The sequence below is a fragment of the Lutzomyia longipalpis genome, chromosome 1 (assembly GCF_024334085.1).
Source record: "Lutzomyia longipalpis isolate SR_M1_2022 chromosome 1, ASM2433408v1".
In the NCBI taxonomy this organism is placed as follows: domain Eukaryota; kingdom Metazoa; phylum Arthropoda; class Insecta; order Diptera; family Psychodidae; genus Lutzomyia; species Lutzomyia longipalpis.
Window position 1 is genome coordinate 47,264,404 of NC_074707.1, and position 20,359 is coordinate 47,284,762.

Here is a 20,359-nt window from a genome sequence, read left to right on the forward strand (position 1 = left end):
CATAAAGGACTTTTCTAAGAAATGCACACAAAAGACAAGGAGTTTTCTTGGGAATTTTCCCTTAGTTAAACATAAAAGTCCTTCTGCGAAATTGATTTTCAATATTTGGAATAAATTTTAGAAGAAGAATATCCTTCAATGCGCTATTTGTATTGATTTATGTTGCAGAATAAATTGTCAAGAAAGTCCTTTTTCAAGGAAAAGAGAATGTTTCCATTTATTTCCTTAATTAGAAATATTTTTATTTTTCTTATAAAAATATGTAAAGAATCCTTTATTTTGGTCTTCTCGATTTAATTGCTTCGAGTTTTCGATGTAAAACTTGATTATCCAGCTGAATTTGGCGATCACGCTTCTTTCGGTTGATGGCTGCACTTGCAGTTCTTGAATTTGATTGATGTTCCTGCCATGAGAAATTTGCATTAATTAATTAATTACTTTCGCGCACACAATGATGGGAAAACTCACACTTGCTCTGAGGGACAAACCGGAGCCTGATGGGTGAAATATTCTCTCCATAATGTGACGATTTTGTCGCTCAATCTCCCACATTTGGTCATTGGTGAAGGTGTAGCTCTGGCGGGTGCCGTTCTTGAAAGGTCTCCGTCGCATGGGCGGAAAAGAAATACCATCGAGGGCGGAATTGAGGAGACTCACGTTGAAAAGGTGAACACCATCGGGTAGATTGCTTGGGGGTGTACTCCGTATTTCCACTTCAAAATTCGATTCATACTCAAACGTTTCATTCTCATAGTCTTCCTCCTGTCCATTCATGCCGTTCTCGTTGACATGCCCATTTTCCTCTTCTTTCACTGCACTCGATGCCTCTGATGCCCCTGAGGACTTTTCCTTTGCACTTTCCCTTCCATTGGAAATTTCAACAGCAGAATAATTTGAAGATTTTTCCGATTTTATCGATTTCTCAGACTTTTCAGATTTTTCCGACGTCGTTGCCACAGATGCGAGATCTTCCGCAATTTCTTCCTCATCCTCCTCAGCTGTCTCATTTATTAATTCCACCATAGTTTTGGGTGTCTTTGCCATTATTATTATTATTACCTACAGATGCTTTTAATTTCTTCCTCTTCTGACTGAGAGACAAATGAAAATCACAATTTCCACACACACAAAAAAATTGAATGAAATAAAAAGGGACAAAGCAACTTCTCCGTGGCAACTGGCCAGTAAAACTACTGACTAAGCGTCACCCACAAGAAAAGAATTTTCCGTCCAACACCGTAGAGTTGGTGTTGCTGGCCAATGTTGTTGTTGAGTGGACACAGTGTGAAAGAGTATCGATCAAACCGGCAAAGGGGTTTGTTTGTCCTGCCCGTGGGGGTGTCTACCCTGTTTTAATCGATAAAATAATTTCATGCTCTCATATATTTTGAAAATGTAGCACGTGGGTGGGGAGTTTCCAAAGGGGCGACACGATATTTTAGGCTGTTCACTTTGTTCGCTCTCAACGTGGCTCGCGGGTGACCGAAGTTCTTTTCCTTCAGGACAGCCCATTTATATTAAGTTTCATATTTATTTTATATTTATGATTTTTTTTGTATTATTTAATTCAATTTTTATTTTTATTAGGTATTTAATTTGCATTGAGGAGTTATTTTATTTTGAATTAAATTAAAAGTGTTGTAAAATAAATTTATCGAAGGAATTTCGCATGAGTTAAATAAAAATTCCTTTTTCTGTGCCCTTTATAAATTAATTATTTAATTCAATTAAATATAATTAAATTCTATGTTGGCTTTTAACATTTTGTAAAGGATTATTGACGAGAGAGTTAATAAAAATTCTAAATCAAACACCTAAACTAGGGGAATTTATTGTTTTAGTCGCTCAATGTAAAGATTTTTCGTAGGAGGTATAAAAGAAATCTTTGTTCGATTTCTTGTAAAAATGTATAATAACGGAAAGTCCAGAATGTAGACCTTTAACCGTTGACCTTTTATGAATTTAAAGACATAAAATTACGAGATGTCGCTTTCGCATATTCCTCTTCCACACATAGATTCGAAGTACATATGCGCGGAAAAAGTCAGCACGTAGTCACAAAATCAAGTGAGTTTCATCAAGTAAAGGAAAATTTATATCAATAAATTATTCCTGAATTATTATCTACCAGAGTAAATTATTCCATTAAAATCTTGTAAAAATTGTGGTAGTGAAAGGGAATGGGATAAAGTTTATACTAAATTTTATCTTAATTTCTACTAATTTTATTCCTCTATTAAAGTTTATCAAGTGAATTTTATTCATTTCCTCAAACGGCGAGTTTTCTCTGTTTTCTTTACTATGAAAACTCATACACGTAAAGCAAAACATAAGAAAAAAGTAAAATGAGAAAAATGCGGCGTAATAGAAGCTTTTCCAGTCCAAAATATTTTTTTGGGCAAAGAATAAAATGCTTATGCAAAGGAAAATTTGATTAATTCAAGGTTGTATTTTGAGAAAGTTTGCTAAAAATACATTTTACTATACATAAACGCTTAGATATTGTTTGCTTCTCTTCTGTGCAGAAAGAGTCCAACATATACATACATATGTGTAGTAAACGATGAGAGATAGAAAGAAATGAAATTTGAGTTTATGGGTTGGATGCTGATAATTTTTTTTCTTTTATTTCCTTAGCATTCGTCAATTATAAGATTTTTGATTTTCTATGGGAAAAATCTTAAAAAAATTTGACATTTTATTTCTTTCTTTAATCGGGATTTTGAAGGAAAATTGCCTTTCCAGGGACCTTCACAAAAAAAAAACAATTTTGTGAACAACCCATGAAACCAGAACAATTTAAAAACATCTGTCAATTTTTTTTCTAGAACTTCTAAGTAATTAGAAAGGAAAAGAAAAAAAATTATTAGACTCGACATCTTTATAATATTTTTTCTTTTAATTAGAAGTATACGAAGCCATTTTAGTTTAAAAATATTAATTAAAATCTCTTTCAAAGGCTTTTACTTTTAGGTAAATTAGGTATAAATTACTAATTTCAGTGATCTTTTTATAGATCCCAAATACGATAGATCTTCAAATATTCATCCAGAATATGGAGAAACTTTTTTCTTTGATCATCTTTCTGCTGCTTTTGCAAAAGAGCTTTCTTACAAAAGATTTAACCGTCACAAGATCAGCAAAAGAGTCAAATATTACAAATGATCCATGGAGAATTCACTGCCATCATTGCACTGGAGATTTACAAAGTGAATGCGCTTACTACCTAACCAATAATTCATCTTCCATTGAATGTCCTTCTGTCAATGATGATGATGACTTCAGGAAATGCTACGTTAGCGTAGTTAATGGAACTGTCCATCGGGGATGTATAACAGATAACTTTTGCTATCAGCATACCTGTACTATATGTAAACACAACGATTGTAATTCATGGGCTGTAGCAAGAGGAAAGTGCATTCAATGTAATTCTTTTGCTGAAAGTGAAATGTTTCATCCCAAATGCAAGGATAAACCCGAAGAACTTCCACCTACTGACTGCGTCAGCATGAAATATGCGAATTTCAAGTACAAAGGATGTTACAGCAGAATTATAGGTTTGTGAAGAATTAGATTTATTGTTTAAATTTTAATTAATGTAAAAACTTATGTAATTTAATTGTAGATGAAACTATCAAGAAGAAAACCTTGCTATCCACACAAACGTATGACGAAGAGAAAGTTTCCTATATTGAACGTAACTGCCTCTATTTCTTTAGAGCATATGGGGATTCTCGATGCTATGATAGCAATGATAGCAGCTGTATTCAATGTATGGAGGATGGATGCAATATACATAGTCCTAATTCAAGTGGAAAGCTCTTTTCTAACGTTTTTATAATTTTATTGAGCTTCTTTCTATGTGCTAAAAATCACAACAACTTTAAAATATTACTGATAGTTATTAGTATTCTAAAACTTCTTCATGTTTGTTCTGCCTTATCGTGTATTAAATGCGATTCATCGCAACATGAAAGTTGCCATTTCTTGCAAACAATTAATTCCTCCAAGAAATGCGTTGGAAGACTCCCTGAAGGAATTGTTGAAGATCAATGCTTTATAATATTTAAAGAATTTTCATTGGTAACAATTCGTGGCTGTTTGTCGGAGAATCCATATTTAGTTGACATTTGCGAAAATGAAAAGAGAAACTGCACCACATGCCTTGAAGATCACTGCAACATTAATCAGACAATAAGGGAACGTTGTGCAATCTGTGATACTGCAACAGATCCAAAATGTGCCACAACACCACATTTCTTCGTACAAATGTGCCCATTTGTTCATGAATACGAGAATGGTGGATGTTACTTTCACAAGAGAAGAGATGGAGGGATTCAGAGGGGTTGCATAGGAGCTGGAGCAATGGAATTTATTGAAAATTGTCCTGCGGGGGAGGAATGCAAAATATGCAAAGGAAACTCTTGCAACACCGAAGGTAGAAAATTAACAATTTTTTTATATTAAAATTAATAATTAAAAATTATAATTTTCAGTGAATATTGAGGAATCAAGTGAAAGGCTTTGGTGTCATCAGTGCCAAGGAAGTCTCACCTCAGACTGCGCTTACTATCAACCTGGAATAAAATCCACACCATGCAGCGGAGAATTGGAAGTTGGTAGAAGAGAACAATGCTACGTTGGGTTCGATATCAATCCCTACAATCAAGAATTTAACATTTTTCGTGGATGTACTGGAGGAAAATTTTGTAATATACATGAGTGCCTAATATGCAACAATCGTCATTGCAACCATCACAATAGATTTGAAGAAAGACTCGTTCCGTGTATTCAGTGTAGCTCTAATACCGATGATGGGGATTATAGAGAAGAATGTATGGATAAACCGAAAGAAATTTTGCCAAGAGATTGTAAACAGGATGATTACTTTGCAGCTCAAGATTCTGGTTGTTACAGTATTCGCCTCGGTGAGTAGCCTTGTCTCTTTAATTAATGTGAAAATTAAATAAGAAAACTGAGAAATGTTTTGTGATTTTTTAGAGAAAATTGTTGATGGAAGAATTACGTCTTTTATTCGACGTGGATGCAAATATTCAATGGAACCAGACTCTAGATGTTATGACGATGCTGATCCATCATGTGTCCTGTGTGAGGGATTTGCTTGTAACATTCACAATGTTAACATGGGGACAATCCTCTATTCAACAGGATCTCTCTATATTCTAGGCCTTTTTAAATTATTAGTAATTGTTATAAAAAATATACAAGAATGTTGAAATATTTATTTTTAGAAAAAAAAATAATCTCAGGAATATTGCAAATAAAAGGTCGATTCTGATAAAAATCTTTTATTTTCTTTTCTAAAAACTTTAAAAAAAATGTAAGATTTTGACACATTATATTTTTTAATAGTTCTATTGTTGTTCTAATAAAAAAAAATAAAGAATTTATTGCTCCAGGAAACATCCAGAAAGATCTTTAATACTTGGGGGACACGAATTTCTAACATCAAACATTGAGCTTAATTTTCTATTAACAAGAAAATGTTTTTCCAGATTTTCATTTGGAGTACTTCTAGTAATTGAAGTCGCCTACAGATTTTAATCTATTGCGATTTAAAAAAAAGTCGGATTGGCAGAGATTACCAGTTTTGTCCTCCAAGTGTTAACGATCCCTCAAAAAGGAATTTTCCTTCAAACCCCCGATTAAAGAAGAAATACCCAACAATTTTATAACTGAAGAATTGTAAGAAAAAAAAAACATTTATATCAGAATCTATCTTAAAATTAATATTTTTTTTTTATCAAAATGCAATAGCTGTGAGTTTTTTTTTTGCCACCAACTTTCAGCCAAAACTGCTGATGCTTTTCTTTTGCTACATATATAAGCATTTTTGGTGTGTGTTTTAGGAACTCTTTATGTGCACAAAGCATAAAAAATTTGCAAGAATTAGCACAAGAATTTCTGGCAATAAAACCAACGTCATGTTCAATGTTCCCTCAGTTTCCAATTGCAAGTGGTTGTGAGTGAATCATTTAGTGGTGAAGTGATGATCCTCTTTTGGACTGTTGGATTTTTCCTTCTCAGTATTTCCCATGGGGAGGAAAATGTGCACCAAGTTAATACCAAAAAGGCATTGAGTGTTGTGGATTATGATTTTATTGGATATTCAATTGAATTGCCGTGCTTGAGATATGAGAAATGTTTGGAGGGGCTTAGGTAAAGGATTAAAAAGGATTTTTTCTTTCAAAATTTCCTTTAAAGTGCTATTGTGATGATTTTTTTTGTGATTTAATAATTTACAGAAGTATTTCATCTGAGACAAGAGAGAAAATCTACGTGAAAATTCATGGGCTGGACATGCCTCCCAACTATGAATCCCTTCCAGCAGTTCATGATCTTGTAAAGTAAATGTTTTTGAAGCAGCTTTTGTGGAAATATTTTTACTTCCTAGAAAATTCTTATTAAATTCCAGGTCATCAAAAATTGTGCCTATTATTGTGTTGAATTACAAAGCAAATGAATGGGAGCCTCGTCAGCACCTGAAACTTCTACAAAAAATAAACAATCTCAATGTGAAGAATTGCATTTTCCAACTTGGGACAGGTCAGTTTCCAATGAATTCTTGAGATTTTTGTCATTCATAATGGAATTAAAATAATTTATTATTTATTTAAGATCTCTATGAGGAAGATATGTTCACCTACACGGATGATCTTTCGACATTCCGCTTCATGATTGATGCATTTAAGAAGTTTAACAACTCCTGGGAACTAATTGGAGGTGATCTCATGGAGACTCTTCCTCTTCCGGATGTTAAAATTTATACCAAATTAGCCAGGAACTACGTGGCTTCATTCAACTGGAAGCAGTGAGTTGAATAATTAAAAGAAAACTCACGATCAGTTTGAAGATCAATTAATAAAATTACTTTGTTGTTGCAGACGCCTTAATTCTTCTGCAGCATCTTTATCACCATCAATGATGTACCTTGTGGACGAATCCTTTCTACCAGTAAGTGCAACTTATCGTCGCCATTCACTGAGATCCAATGATCTTCGTAAATGTGATAAGCAGTGCGTCTCCGAGGGATTAAGATGGGCAGAAGAGCTGGGAGAGATGGCAAATAGAGGATTTTCCAATGTATTTCGGACCGTCGGTAGGACGGATTTTCTCTACAAAAACTTTGCTGATCACATTGATGAGATTTATCATAAACTAATGGGCCCCATTGTCCTTAATGTTAAACCAATGGGAGAGGAATCATCGGGGAAAATTCACGCTCAGTGCTCCAAGGAATACCCCAAAGGTGTGGTTTTGATGGCAGTTAATACTGCGGAAAAGTCTCTAAAAGTCAAAGCAAAATTCCCTGAATTGAAGCTCGGAAAAATGATTAAGGAAGTCGTTTTGCGTCCTGAAAATGATCGAATTTATCTCAATAATCACCTACTGAATGGTACCTCTGCCCACACTGCATCGGTGGATCTGGAAAAGCTAACTCCGGATGAAATGCTCTGCTTGACCGTGCCCCCGAGGTCAGTTGCTTTCTGGGAAATTCCCGGTGCTAATGCAACAATTTGCACTGAAATTGAGGATCTTAAGTTGAAGCCAAAAAGCAGGCAACCTGTTGATTCATCAATGTCAAAGCTCCTTCAGGAACTCATCCAGGAGATGGCCATGCCTGCGCAGAAAGCCGGAGAGACACTCAAGCGAGCACGGCGGGGACTTCGACCTCTCTTCCCGCAGAAACGACATGTTCCGAATAAATTGAAACAAATTATTGGGCTTTTCAACAAGAAAATCCGTGAGATCCCGACAATCCCACCAGTTGCTCAGACTCCACAAATTGTTCCAGTTTCCGGATACAACACCAAAGGATATTCTGCGTACCAGAATCCCATGATGTTTGCAGCTTCTCCGGGAGGTAGGAATGTACAGGAGAATCCCATTCAATTGACTCCGGAAATGTTTGCTCAATATTTTGAAGAACAAAGTGCACTTCCGGTTAATTTTGCAAAACCACAGAAGAAGATGCAGCCGAAAAAGTACCAAACAATGCAGAAGCAGCAAAAGCCACAATTCTCTGCCCAGAGTAGTTACTCAGTTCAAACTCCTCATGCACAGGGAGGTATTCCTGTTCAATCCTACGCTGTGCAGGAAAATTATCCTGCTCAATCTTACGCCGTGCAGGAGAGCTATCCTGCTCCTCAGTCCTTTGCAGCACAGGGAGGCCTTCCGTTGCAGTCAATGTTTACCGGTCAACCGACTATTTCCGTCTTGCCCGCTACCAAAGAAGATCTTGCTGATCAAGGATCTCCATTCACGGGACAAATACTTCCAGGGCAGACGTATCGTTTGTCAGAAACGGAAGCGGCTACCTTCCTCTCGGGTGGGAATCAACAGCAGCAGCCCCTTGAATATGCAGCACCTCAGGTTCAATCTTACGCGAATGCTCAGCCAATTTATTTAAATTCCTACGCGGATGGTCAAATGGAAGCTAGTCAGGCAACATATCAGGATCTTTCGGCTCTAACGCAAGCTTCTCAAGGTTTTGTCTTCCCAACGGCAGCTTCTCCGCAAGGACATCAAATGGCTTATGCCGTGGAGTCCTATCCTTCTGAACAGCCACAGCCTGAAGCATCATCTATTGCTGCACAGAAAATTGTGACAAATATTTTATCCCGAAATGTACCGGAGAGTCAACCGGAAGTTCACGTAAAGCTGAATAGAAATGACCAAACCCAACAAATGGAGGAGCCAAAGGAAGAAAATGTAAAAATGGAACAACCTGAACAATCGGGGCATAAACCAATCCCAATATTGGATTTACTACCAAAGGACTTTCCCAAGGATCAGTATGTCAATGAGCTGTCAATTCTAGCCCAACTTGGCTATGAATTAACATCAATTGATGACAAAGATCAGCCACGCGATGAGATTCACTACCGACGACGTAGATCAATCTTCACCGACAGGGAAGGCAGGAAACGCAACATCCTGGACATGGATCTCTTCCCAATGAGCTTGGAGGAGTCTGAGAGTGTCTCAAATGTAAATAGAATTGAAAATTTGAGATCATCTTTCGATGAAATGTTAAATTTTTTGCCACGAACCCTGAAGAAAACTCCTTCAGACACTAATCCGCATTTGCAATCAATCCAGAGTGAAAGTAAGGACATGAAGAAGCAATGCAAAATCCTCTCGGTGGCAATGGAGAATGAATGTCTTCATGATACAATTGATGATATTCGTTCGCTGGCTAAGAGAGCTGTAAAGTACATTACGTGGAAGAAGTTCTATCAGATTATGGATCGATTGGTACCATGGCTACCAACGAAGCTTGCCTTGAAGAAGCATCGCTTGAGACGGTCCCCAAGTAGCTCTCCTTGGAGCCTCGAAGAGGAGGATCTTCCCATTGCTATTAAGGATCTCGAGGATGCTCTCAAAACTAATAAGATTATTCCAATGTTACCCAATGTACGTGCAAAGGAGACTAAGGCATCAGTAGACGGGCCTGATCCCATTGAAGCTGTGAAGGTGGAGGAGACTACAATGGCAGAGGAGCACATGGGGGAGCTTCATCAATCCCTAAATCATTTTATCAATATGATGAATTCCCACATAATGAGCTGGTGGAATTTATTTGCTTAAATTAGATATTTTTAAGATAAAAATTTATAATTTATTGCATTTTATAAAATTAGAATAATTAGAAAATAAAATTTATTCTATGAAAATTTAATATTTATTAGATTTTTTTTATTAAATGGTTGTAATAAAGAAAAATTAAATTCTTTCATGGAGTATTTTACTTCATTATTGTACGTTGAAACATATACACGTGTAGCATGTGCTTTACATATGTAGGTAAGTATGTAAGTATGTAGATACAACATACTCCAACAAAAATATCGGTGAGGTAATCTAAATCATTCATTCATTCACACATATACTCCCCACCACAATGTTCTATTGCGCGGAATACCAAAAAAAGAAAAACTCTGCAGTTGAGTTTTTCTACTCCATCGAGAGAGACTATTTTTTGAATAAAAAGTTCCGGGATTGTTGTCATATCCCCACAAACTGATAAGATATCTCACCGATATCTTGAGAGTGACTAGTCAGAGCAGAGAGTATCAAGGTGAGCTCTTGGAGAATTTCACCGGCAAACAGTTGAATTGCAAAAGTGTTCGAAGGCTGATGCAAAATGCTCAGCTGTCTTGTAAATTATTTGGTGAGTTTTGTGTTCTCAAAATGGAGCGTCGTGACGGCAATTTTAGGCTATCTTGCCTACAAGTGGGGCACCTCAAATTACGATACATTTGAGAAGCGTGGCGTGAAGTTTATTCCCCCACTTCCCTTCCTTGGGAATTTTAAGGATCTTGTCTTTCAAACTAAATCCTTATTGGACTTGACCCATGAGCTCTACAGATATTTTCCCAATGAAAAGTAAGTTTGAGTTTTCGCAGGAGCTTTTGATTCTTTCTCTATACTAACAGCAATGTTTCTTGCTTTAGGTTGCTCGGAACGTATGAATTTCGTACTCCGGTCTTCATGATTCGTGATCCTCTTTTAATTAAGCAATTGGGTGTGAAGGATTTTGACTACTTCCTGGATCATCGTATTGATTTGCGTGAGGATGTGGAGCCACTTTTTGGAAGAAATCTCTTTTCGCTCAAAGGTCAACGATGGCGGGAAATGCGATCAACTCTCAGCCCCGCCTTTACGGGGAGTAAAATGCGACAAATGTTCCAACTTGTGTCGGAATGTTGCAACGATACTGTAAATTACCTGGAGAAGGAAGCAAAAGACGGTAAACCAATCCTCACTGATATGAAGGATCTCTTTACAAGATTTACAAATGATCTTATCGCAACAAGTGCCTTTGGACTCAAAGTTGATTCACTCAACGATAGAGAGAATGAATTTTACACATTTGGCAAATCTGTGACTGATATCGGTGCTCTACGAGGTTTCTGTTTCTTCCTTGCTATTCATTTTCCAAACTTATTCAAGGTTTGTACGAAGAGCTTTTGTGTAAAAATTGTAGCATAATTTGCATTTAAGAATTGTTTTTTTAGGCTCTCGGTATGAGTGTTTTCCAAAAAGAGTTCACAGACTTCTTTAGAAATCTCGTTTGGGATACAATTCGTCGCAGAGAGAAGGAGAATATCATTCGTCCCGATATGATTAATTTGCTCATTCAGGCTCGCAGGGGACAGCTTGGTCATGAGAAGGAAGAAGTTGATAAAGAAGGATACGCCGTTGTACAGGAAACTCGCGTTGGGGAAGCAATCCACGAAAGCAGTAAGAGTTTCCTTTGATATAAATTAAATTAAAATTAATTAAGGATTTCCTGTTAATTTTCAGAACTCGTGGAAGATGATTTAACAGCCCAATGTTTGATATTCTTCTTTGCTGGCTTCGATACAGCCAGCACCTGCATGTGTTTTACTGCCCATGAATTAGCCGTAAATCCTGATGTACAAATGAAATTAATTGAAGAAGTAGATGCAATGAAAGAACAACTTGGTGGGAAAGCTCTAACTTACGAAGCTCTCCAAAATATGATCTACCTCGACATGGTGATATCCGGTACATATTTGAAATTATTTTAAAAACCTCAGAGACTACATATCTAAACATAATCTAATCTTTCTGCCCAATAGAAAGTCTGCGATACTGGCCACCAGCCGTTGCAACTGATCGTAAATGTGTTAAACCATACAGAATTAAGGTCGATGACATTGATTGCGAAGTGAAGGTTGGAGAAGGAGTTATCTTCCCAATTGTTAGTCTTCATCATGATCCTCAGTACTTCCCTGATCCATCCCGATTTGATCCTGAACGCTTCAGCGAGGAGAATAAGAATAAAATTAAGCCATTTACGTATCTTCCCTTTGGAGTAGGACCCAGGGCCTGTATTGGTTTGTACAATCTACTGAATCTTCTTAAAAGATGCGTATTAATCTTTATATTTGTATTTCAGGATCGAGATTTGCATTGATGGAAACTAAGGCCATCATTTACTACATTTTAACAAAGTTTACCTTTGAGATTAGTGAGAAAACTCAAATTCCTTTGAAAATGGGTAAATCGGTCTTTACGGCTAAGCCAGAGAAAGGATTTTGGCTGAATTTAAAACCAAGGAATACGTAAAAAAGCTTCTTTTATATAGATGTTAATGAAAAAGTGATTGTAATCGTAAAAATAACATCCAAAAATACACGTGCCAGTGTTAAATAATTTGTGTCTTTCGCTGTAGGACAGTTAATGACTTGTTACATGTACCAATGTATGTATAAAAAAAATGTGCCATTGTTGTAAAAAGTAAATAGAATTAGTGAAATAAAAAAAAATAAATAATTCTCCGATTTAACATATAAGTTGAACGACAATATCTCGTCATCTTTGAGCAATTTTAATAGATTTTTATATCAGTTATGGAGCAATGGAGTTGCCTGGTAAGTACCAGGATGCAGATTTATCATTACAAAATATCGATTAAATGCAATCATGGATTAAGAGAGACATTGATTAATGTCAAAATTAGTCAAACAGTGTAAATTTTCTCATAACTCATCACATTTAGTACATATTGAACGTTTTCCTTGAACTTGAAAAAAGAAACAATTCTCTATGATTGTGTTATATACAAAAATCTTCATTTAAATACATACATCAATCCATCAATGTATGTACATAAAACAACATTTTTGTGCTCAGTATGCGTGTACGGCAGACGTAATAAATTATATAGCATCATATTACATTACATAGTTCTTGGTAATTTTTCTTCTTTTATATATTCCAAAACTCGACAGTCATCCATTCAACCAAAACACTCCCCACCAACATTAATCGTGACCAGTGGGTGATTTTGTGCGCAAAACTTTTCGCGCCACAGTCAAAATTTGCCGTTTATGCAAGTAACACCATCGCGTATCTTTCTGGCAGCGAAATCTTACATAAAAGAAAAAGAAAATAATTCCGGTTATTTTTTCGTTTATCGCACCAAATTCGATAAGATTAGTTGAATTCTGCGATTCATCGCAAATCAAGAAGTATAAAATCTCGTGCACAATTCTATAAAATAATAGTTGAAGCAAGGTGATCGGGAAGTGATCTTGTAACTGTTGGTGTTGAAAAAAAAATGATTAGTTACGCAATAAGCTTGTTGGTTGGGTTTGTCTTCTCAAAATGGGGTGCCGCGGTGGCTGCTCTTGTGTACGTTGCGTACAAATGGAGTATTTCCCCCTTTGATACGTGGGAGAAAAGGGGTGTGAAAAGCATTCCACCTGTGCCATTCTTTGGAAACTTCAAAGAAGTTCTTCTGCAAACGAAGACATTCAATGATGCCACAAATGAGCAGTACAACTACTTTCCTAATGAACAGTAAGTTAAAGATCGAAATTTTTATTTAAATTTATTTGTGGCTAATTTATTTATGTTTCTTTGTCAGAGTTTTTGGCATATATCAGCTTCGTCAGCCATTGCTAATGATCCGCGACCCGGAAATAATTAAGCAAGTTGGCGTTAAAGATTTTGATCATTTCCTCGATCATCGTGTTAACATGGATGAGGATCATGAACCACTATTTGGGCGCAACTTATTCTCCCTCAAAGGTCAACGATGGCGCGATATGCGAGCAACCCTCAGCCCTGCTTTCACAGGAAGCAAAATGCGAACAATGTTTCAATTGGTGTCTGATTGCTGCAACGATGCCCTGAAATACCTTGATAAGGAAGCCAACAATGGACGACCAGTTCAAGTTGAATTGAAAGACTTCTTCACAAGGGTTACCAATGACGTCATCGCAACGTGCGCCTTTGGGATCAAAGTTGATTCCCTCAATGACAGGGACAATGAATTTTACCTCGCAGGAAAGAAGGCAACAGATTTCTCTGGACTACGCAGCCTCACCTTCTTCCTTTTGGTGCAATTCCCTAAAATGATGAAGGTATTTTCTTTCGTTTTACTAAATCTTGATCAAAAAGTAGTAAAACTTTTTCTCTTTTCAGTTTTTGAATATTAAACTTTTCAACGATAAATTTGCCAATTTCTTCAGAAGTCTTGTATGGGATACAATCAATCAGAGGGAACGTGAGAATATTATTCGCCCAGATATGATAAATCTTCTTATTCAAGCTCGCAAAGGAAAGCTTCGCTATGAAGAGGGTGAAGCTGAGAAAGATGGCTATGCCACTGTGTTGGAGACTAAAGTTGGTGAAGCAATTCATCAGAGCAGTAAGTTTTCGATAACTGCTGTTAAGTATATAAAAGATTCTTTTCTAAGAAATGTATTCCTTTTAAATTTATTAAGGACTCCAGGACGATGATCTAACAGCTCAGTGCTTGATCTTCTTCCTGGCTGGATTTGATACAGTTAGTACATGCATGTGCTTCACTGGACATGAGCTAGCAGTTAACCCCGATGTACAGAAGAAACTTCTAGCTGAAGTTGATGCGATAAAAGAGCAGCTCGGAGGGAAGCCCCTGACTTATGAAGCTCTGCAGAGTATGACTTATCTCGACATGGTTATCTCTGGTAAGAATACTATCTAATCTCTCTTTTCTCACGCTGAAAAAATGTGAGTTTGTGATTGTTTTTTTTTTATCAATAGAGAGTCTACGATACTGGCCACCAGCCGTTGCAACTGATCGTCAGTGCGTCAAACCCTACACAATTAAGGCGGATAATGTGAATTTTGAAATGAAGGCTGGAGAGGGAATTTTCATTCCTATCGTGAGTCTTCATCATGATCCTCAGTACTTCCCGAATCCATCCCGCTTCGATCCTGAACGATTCAGTGAAGAGAGAAAGAATGAAATTAAACCATTCACGTATCTTCCTTTCGGAGTTGGACCCAGGAATTGTATTGGTCAGTTCTTTTTGTTCTATGATCAATTCAAAGCATGAGGATCATTTTTTTTTCATTTATTTGTTTTTCAGGATCGAGATTTGCATTGATGGAAACTAAGGCCATCATTTACTACATCTTGACCAAGTTTACCTTTGAGATTAGCGAGAAAACTCAAATTCCACTAAAGCTTGCTAAATCTGGCTTTTCTCTAAAGGCAGAGAGAGGTTTTTGGGTTAATCTTAAACCAAGAACTGCATAAACTTTTTTTTAAAGAAATTATATAACTTAAATGGTTGTGCGGTGATAAATTACCGAGCCAGTATGAATTTTTAAAGCAATTATTGTTTAATTTTAAACTGAAACGGGTAGATTTTATTATAAAAATGAATTTTTCAAGTATTAAAAATAAAATGATTTTAAGAATTGAATTTGTTGAGACTTTATTAAACCTTCCTTCGATGAGAATATTAGGAACCTTTCCCCATTAAGAATAACTGTGCAGTTTTCGTGGGCAAAAGAATTTTTACGGATTTTCCTGCGTTGGATTCTCTTTCTCAAATAACACAATCCCGAAATCAATAAAGGGGGATGTAATCATCATATAGTGTGAGTTCGCGGTGAGTTCTGTGTGAGAAAAAAAGAATTATGGCCACTTGAGGGTTCAGTAGGTATTTAAATGACTGCTTTCGCAATATTAGAACTATAGCAAGAGATAAGAAATTTAATAAAAGACCAGCAGTTTGTAGGTAAAATAGCATTTCGCCATTGGATAGTGTTGTGGAAAAATGTGGGTGAAATTATTTGTGAGTTTTCTTCTCTTTTGCGTCGTTGGGCATTCAAAAGAAGCTCCAAAAAATACTACAACAGTTCAGGAGACCCCATCCTATAGACTCAGCAATACGACTGAACCCATTTCCTATGAATTATGGTTAGAAACACGAATCAATGAAGGCATTTTTGACTACACGGGAAGAGTAAAAATTGCCATTAAAGCAATTGAAGCAACAGACGTTATTACAATGCATGCATTTGAGATTGAAATTCACAACTACACACTAACAGATCTCATGAATAATCCCGTAGAAATTTCTTTTGGTGTTGCTGATGAAATTAGAAGAACCATTACCTTTACAGTGAATAGTGCTTTGATCCTTGATGAAATATACATCTTGGACATTTACTTTAGTGGAATCCTACGACGTGTACCCAATGGGTTTTGCTATTGTAGCTTTGTAGAGGAAAATGGAGACATCTCCTTGTTTGCCACATCACACACGCATGTATCTAATGGGAGAAGAATTTTTCCTTGCTACGACGAACCGGGATATCGAACCCCTTTCACCATCCACCTGACGCATCATCCATCCTTTCATTCACGTGCCAATTCACCTGTATCTAAGGTGACTGTTAAGTAAGTTAAAAATTCATTTAAGCACCATTATGGTTAATATCCTTAATTTAAAAACAAATTGCTCCAACTTCTTTTCAGTTCTAATGATTCTGTTACAACTACATTCGAACGAACACTCCCTATGCCAGTAAATTTGTTGGCTTTTACCATTTCAAAGCACGCAGTTAGAACAAAGTTTATTGAAGCGTTAAATCTAAATTTAAGTTTGTTTGTTCCACAACAACATATCGAGGAAGTTGAGTTTGCGATGGATTTCATTTCATTCATTTTGCAAATGATGAATAAGACCCTGGACATGGATATCCAACTTACAAAACTTGATGGAATTTCCATCAATGATTTATTACTGACTGGTCTGGAAAATTGGGGTCTTATATTTTTTAAGTAATAGAAAAATATTAATTTCATTAAGGAAGAATACTTTTAGAACATTTTTGTTGTTGTCATTTTAGCCCTAAAAACTTTCTCTACAAAGAAAATAGCACAAATCCCAGTCAAAAGATGGATATATCAAGAACCATGGCGCATCAATTGATTCACAGCTACTTTGGAAATCTCGTTGGGATGCCTTGGTGGAATTTATTCTGGATGACAGAGGGTTTTGCTACCTATTTAGAATATTACTTTACCAGCTATTACCTAGAAGATTTTCCGTTAAATGATGTTTTTGTTTGTGATTTTATGCAAAGATATTTTGCTGATCATTCACTTCAAATGTCTAAACCATTGAATGAATATAGCGACAGACCAGAAGATGTTGTTGCGGTATTTAATCTTGGAATGATTAGCAAAGGTAGGTCGCTTCATTAATAAAAAAAAAAGAATTTTTTAATAACTCTTTAAATTCAATTCAGCCGGATCGATAATAAGGATGATGCATCATTTTTTGGGGGAAAAGACTTTCATGAAAGGATTGCAGAAATATTTGAAAGAAATGAAGTTTAAGAGTGCAGAAGAAGAAGATTTGTACAGAAATCTCCAAGAAGCCATTGATGAGGACGAAGCACTACCAAAGCATATGAGAATAGGAGATATTCTTGATACTTGGATAAGTCAGGCTGGCTACCCATTGCTTACAGTAACGAGAAATTACCAATCAAATGAGATTGTTGTGAATCAACAGAGATTCCTCTCTTCACCTGAAGAAGCTGACACAGATGGGCTATCATGGTATATTCCGCTAACAATAAGCACAGCTAGTAGTCCAAATACAGCTGAAACTAAACCATGGAAATGGCTTGAGAGCGGTACGAGAGAACTTGTCCTTACAGCAACGGAAAATAAGACATGGAACTCAGAAGAATGGGTTCTGTTTAACGTACAACAATCTGGGTACTATCGAGTGAATTACGATGCCCAAAATTGGAGACTACTTGCTAATGAACTCAATCAGGGCTCCCCTTTTGCAATTAGTACAATCAACAGAGCACAGATCATTGATGATAGCTTCAATCTAGCCTATTCGGATATTGTACCCTTCACACTAGCTCTGGAAATAATCAAATACATTCGATTTGAACCTGATTACGCTGTGTGGATTTCAGCTAATCGCCATTTGCTCACATTGAATCGTCGCTTGGACGGTCCATCGTACGAACTATACTTTGGAAGATTCCTCAAACATCTCACTGAAGATCATTTTGAGAAATTGGATGTCTTTGAAAATATCAATGGTGAGGATACCAACAGAAATACATTCCTTCGCCCAATTATTGTGGATTTAGCCTGTCGCTCTGGATCAGGGATGTGCCTAACTGCAACAAGGATAATGGTTACTGCTGAAGCTCTAACTGGACACCGTCTAACGCCCAATGAAAAACCAGCGGTGTACTACTGTCACGGCCTTAGGAATGCCGATGCAAAAACCTTCAATTATTTCTGGACGAAACTCAAAACTATTAAAAATGAACAGGAACGATCACACATTGCAACATCACTAAGTTGCTACGAAGATTACGAATCAGTGTACTTGCTGCTGTTAGAACTAGCTAATCCCCAATTTTATGATTTGTATACATCACTAGAAAGATTTCAAATTCTCATTACAGCAGTTCGTTATGGGAACTCCAAAGTTGTAATGAATTTTCTTAAAGAAAATCATGAAACTATTGCAAAAACATTCACCTTCAACAACAGAATGGAACAAACAATTAGAGAATTGGCGGAAAATCTTCTAGAAGATGAGGCGTCGCTTTTTCACGAAGTTATAGATATTCTCTACACTGCAGGCCATATGAGTTACAATCAAGTTATGCGAACAATGATCGACATGAACTACCATCAAACTTGGATAAGGGAGAATAAGAATGAAATTGAAGGGTGGATAAGGGAATTCTTTGAACCAGCTTCAGCGAATGCAGTTAGACAAATTGTCTCCTCAACAATTCTTATCTTAGGTTTTTCCATTAATTTTCGCAATATTTTAGCACGATAAAATCTATAACACACCATTAATATAATGTTGTTGTTTGTTACAATGCACATAGTAAGAATTTCTTGCAATAAAGGATTGATTAGTAGGTATCTCATGTTTATGGAAGATTAATTTTGGTTGTTGGCCCCCAAAATAGAGAATATTGGAGATAAGGAATTTGCTCAAAAAGGTTGGACTATTTGCGATAGAATCCCAGTGAATAATTTCTCTTTGATCAAAAATGTTCCTTTGGCGTTGTATAGTTTTGATTTTCTTGACTTTGAGTCACTTTATCGTGGAAAGTTTGAGTAAAGAATGTGCCGCAACGTCTGAAGCATCCAAGGATATATCATATCGTTTGAATAATACAACAGAACCGATTGCTTATGAACTTTGGCTAGAGACGAAGATTAATGAAGGAATTTTAGATTACGAAGGAAGAATTAGAATTGCTCTACGAGCCTTAGAAGCTTCAAAGAGTATTACAATTCATTCTGAGCAGCTCCTGATTGAGGATTACAACCTATTTGATCACCTAAATAATACGCTAAAGATCGCTTGCCACGAAGAATTCAAAGATCAAACCATTCTTGCGTTTTCTCTTGAAGATTCAATGAGAATTGGACAAAATTATGTTTTGGATATTGAATTTAGAGGTGTCCTGCAAAATAACGGTCGAGGTTTCTGTTACACGCGCTACATAAATGACGACGGTGAACTTTTCTACACGGCTACATCGCTCCTCCACGTTACAAATGCCCGAGTAGCCTTCCCTTGCTACGACGAACCACGATATAGAACTCCCTTCATAATTCACATCAAGCACCATCAATCGCTAAAAGCTGCATCAAACATGCCAGTTGCATTAATCACAAATAAGTAAAAAAAAACCTTAACAACCTATATATACATTTGATTTTAGAGAAGTCTTTTAATTTGTTATCTATTATTGTTTTTTTTTTTAGTTCGGATGAGACAGCAATTTCGTCCTTTCAGGAGTCCGTAGCAATGCCCGTCAATGTTGTAGCATTTACGGTGTGCAACTACGAATCCCGCAAAATATATGTGGAAGAAAAGAATTTGGAAATAAGCTTCCTTATACCGAAAGATCTGATAAATGAAATTGAATTTGCATTAGATTTTATAAAGTTTATGCTTAATAGACTTGAGGAATATCTAGGAATTGGATATAATCTACCTAAAATTGAATCTGTCGTTATAAATGATTTAATGAATACAGGAGTGGAAAATTGGGGTCTCATGGTTTATGAGTAAGATTCTAGTTTTTCTTTATTTCTTTTTTTTCCAGCTTATATTACATTGCTAACTCTTTTCAGTTCTAAGTGGTTTCTCTACAATGAAAATTCAACGACAACAAGCCAAAAATTGGATATAGCAAGAACAATTTGTCATCTACTCACGCACAATTATTTCGGAAATATCGTGGGTATATCGTGGTGGAGTTATGCATGGATGATTGAGGGATTTGCATATTACTACGAATATCACTTTAGTAACTTCTATTTTGCTGATTTTCCACTGGAGGAAATTTTCGTAACTGACCTAATGCAGAGGTACCTCGCTGATAATTCCAGAGTTATTTCCAAATCACTCAGCAAATACGCCGAAACTCGCAAAGAAGTGGAGGATTTATTTGATTTTGCAATGTTAACTAAAGGTAAAGTAAAAACAACTTCTAATTTTTTTTT

The 20,359-nt window shown here is 36.2% G+C and overlaps 5 protein-coding genes across 7 annotated transcripts in view; 4 read left to right on the forward strand and 1 right to left on the reverse strand.

The window, feature by feature from the left end:
• The window catches only part of LOC129787900 (mitochondrial-processing peptidase subunit beta), a gene marked incomplete at its 5' end in the record, with an annotated part of 132,804 nt that overhangs the window by 69,358 nt on the left and 43,087 nt on the right, over window positions 1-20,359 (reverse strand). The gene's annotated exons all lie outside the window — the stretch shown is intronic.
• Window positions 2,035-5,745, forward strand: LOC129787893 (uncharacterized). Of its 3 annotated transcripts, XM_055823730.1 has the most exons (6): window positions 2,079-2,444; window positions 3,017-3,557; window positions 3,626-4,438; window positions 4,497-4,835; window positions 4,896-4,928; window positions 5,002-5,745. In XM_055823730.1, the coding sequence occupies exons 2-6, from the start codon at window positions 3,056-3,058 to the stop codon at window positions 5,235-5,237; spliced, it is 1,923 nt and encodes a 640-aa protein (XP_055679705.1). In that variant the 5' UTR covers window positions 2,079-2,444; window positions 3,017-3,055; the 3' UTR covers window positions 5,238-5,745. The 3 variants fall into 3 exon arrangements, with proteins under 3 accessions (XP_055679704.1, XP_055679705.1, XP_055679703.1); XM_055823729.1 differs by lacking the exon at window positions 2,079-2,444 and adding an exon at window positions 2,035-2,067 and having other exon boundaries at window positions 4,497-4,928; XM_055823728.1 differs by having other exon boundaries at window positions 4,497-4,928.
• LOC129787881 (uncharacterized) lies at window positions 5,859-9,690 on the forward strand. Its single transcript, XM_055823706.1, has 5 exons — window positions 5,859-6,180; window positions 6,267-6,368; window positions 6,437-6,567; window positions 6,640-6,832; window positions 6,906-9,690. The coding sequence occupies exons 1-5, from the start codon at window positions 6,011-6,013 to the stop codon at window positions 9,610-9,612; spliced, it is 3,303 nt and encodes a 1,100-aa protein (XP_055679681.1). The 5' UTR covers window positions 5,859-6,010; the 3' UTR covers window positions 9,613-9,690.
• On the forward strand, window positions 9,972-15,254 carry LOC129786793 (uncharacterized). Its single transcript, XM_055822033.1, has 12 exons — window positions 9,972-10,410; window positions 10,479-10,977; window positions 11,043-11,268; window positions 11,332-11,556; window positions 11,631-11,888; window positions 11,951-12,116; window positions 13,084-13,356; window positions 13,424-13,922; window positions 13,984-14,209; window positions 14,286-14,510; window positions 14,587-14,844; window positions 14,916-15,254. The coding sequence occupies exons 1-12, from the start codon at window positions 10,169-10,171 to the stop codon at window positions 15,083-15,085; spliced, it is 3,267 nt and encodes a 1,088-aa protein (XP_055678008.1). The 5' UTR covers window positions 9,972-10,168; the 3' UTR covers window positions 15,086-15,254.
• On the forward strand, window positions 15,609-19,065 carry LOC129787887 (aminopeptidase N-like). The gene is made up of 4 exons (XM_055823715.1): window positions 15,609-16,237; window positions 16,316-16,621; window positions 16,690-17,030; window positions 17,092-19,065. The coding sequence occupies exons 1-4, from the start codon at window positions 15,612-15,614 to the stop codon at window positions 18,669-18,671; spliced, it is 2,853 nt and encodes a 950-aa protein (XP_055679690.1). The 5' UTR covers window positions 15,609-15,611; the 3' UTR covers window positions 18,672-19,065.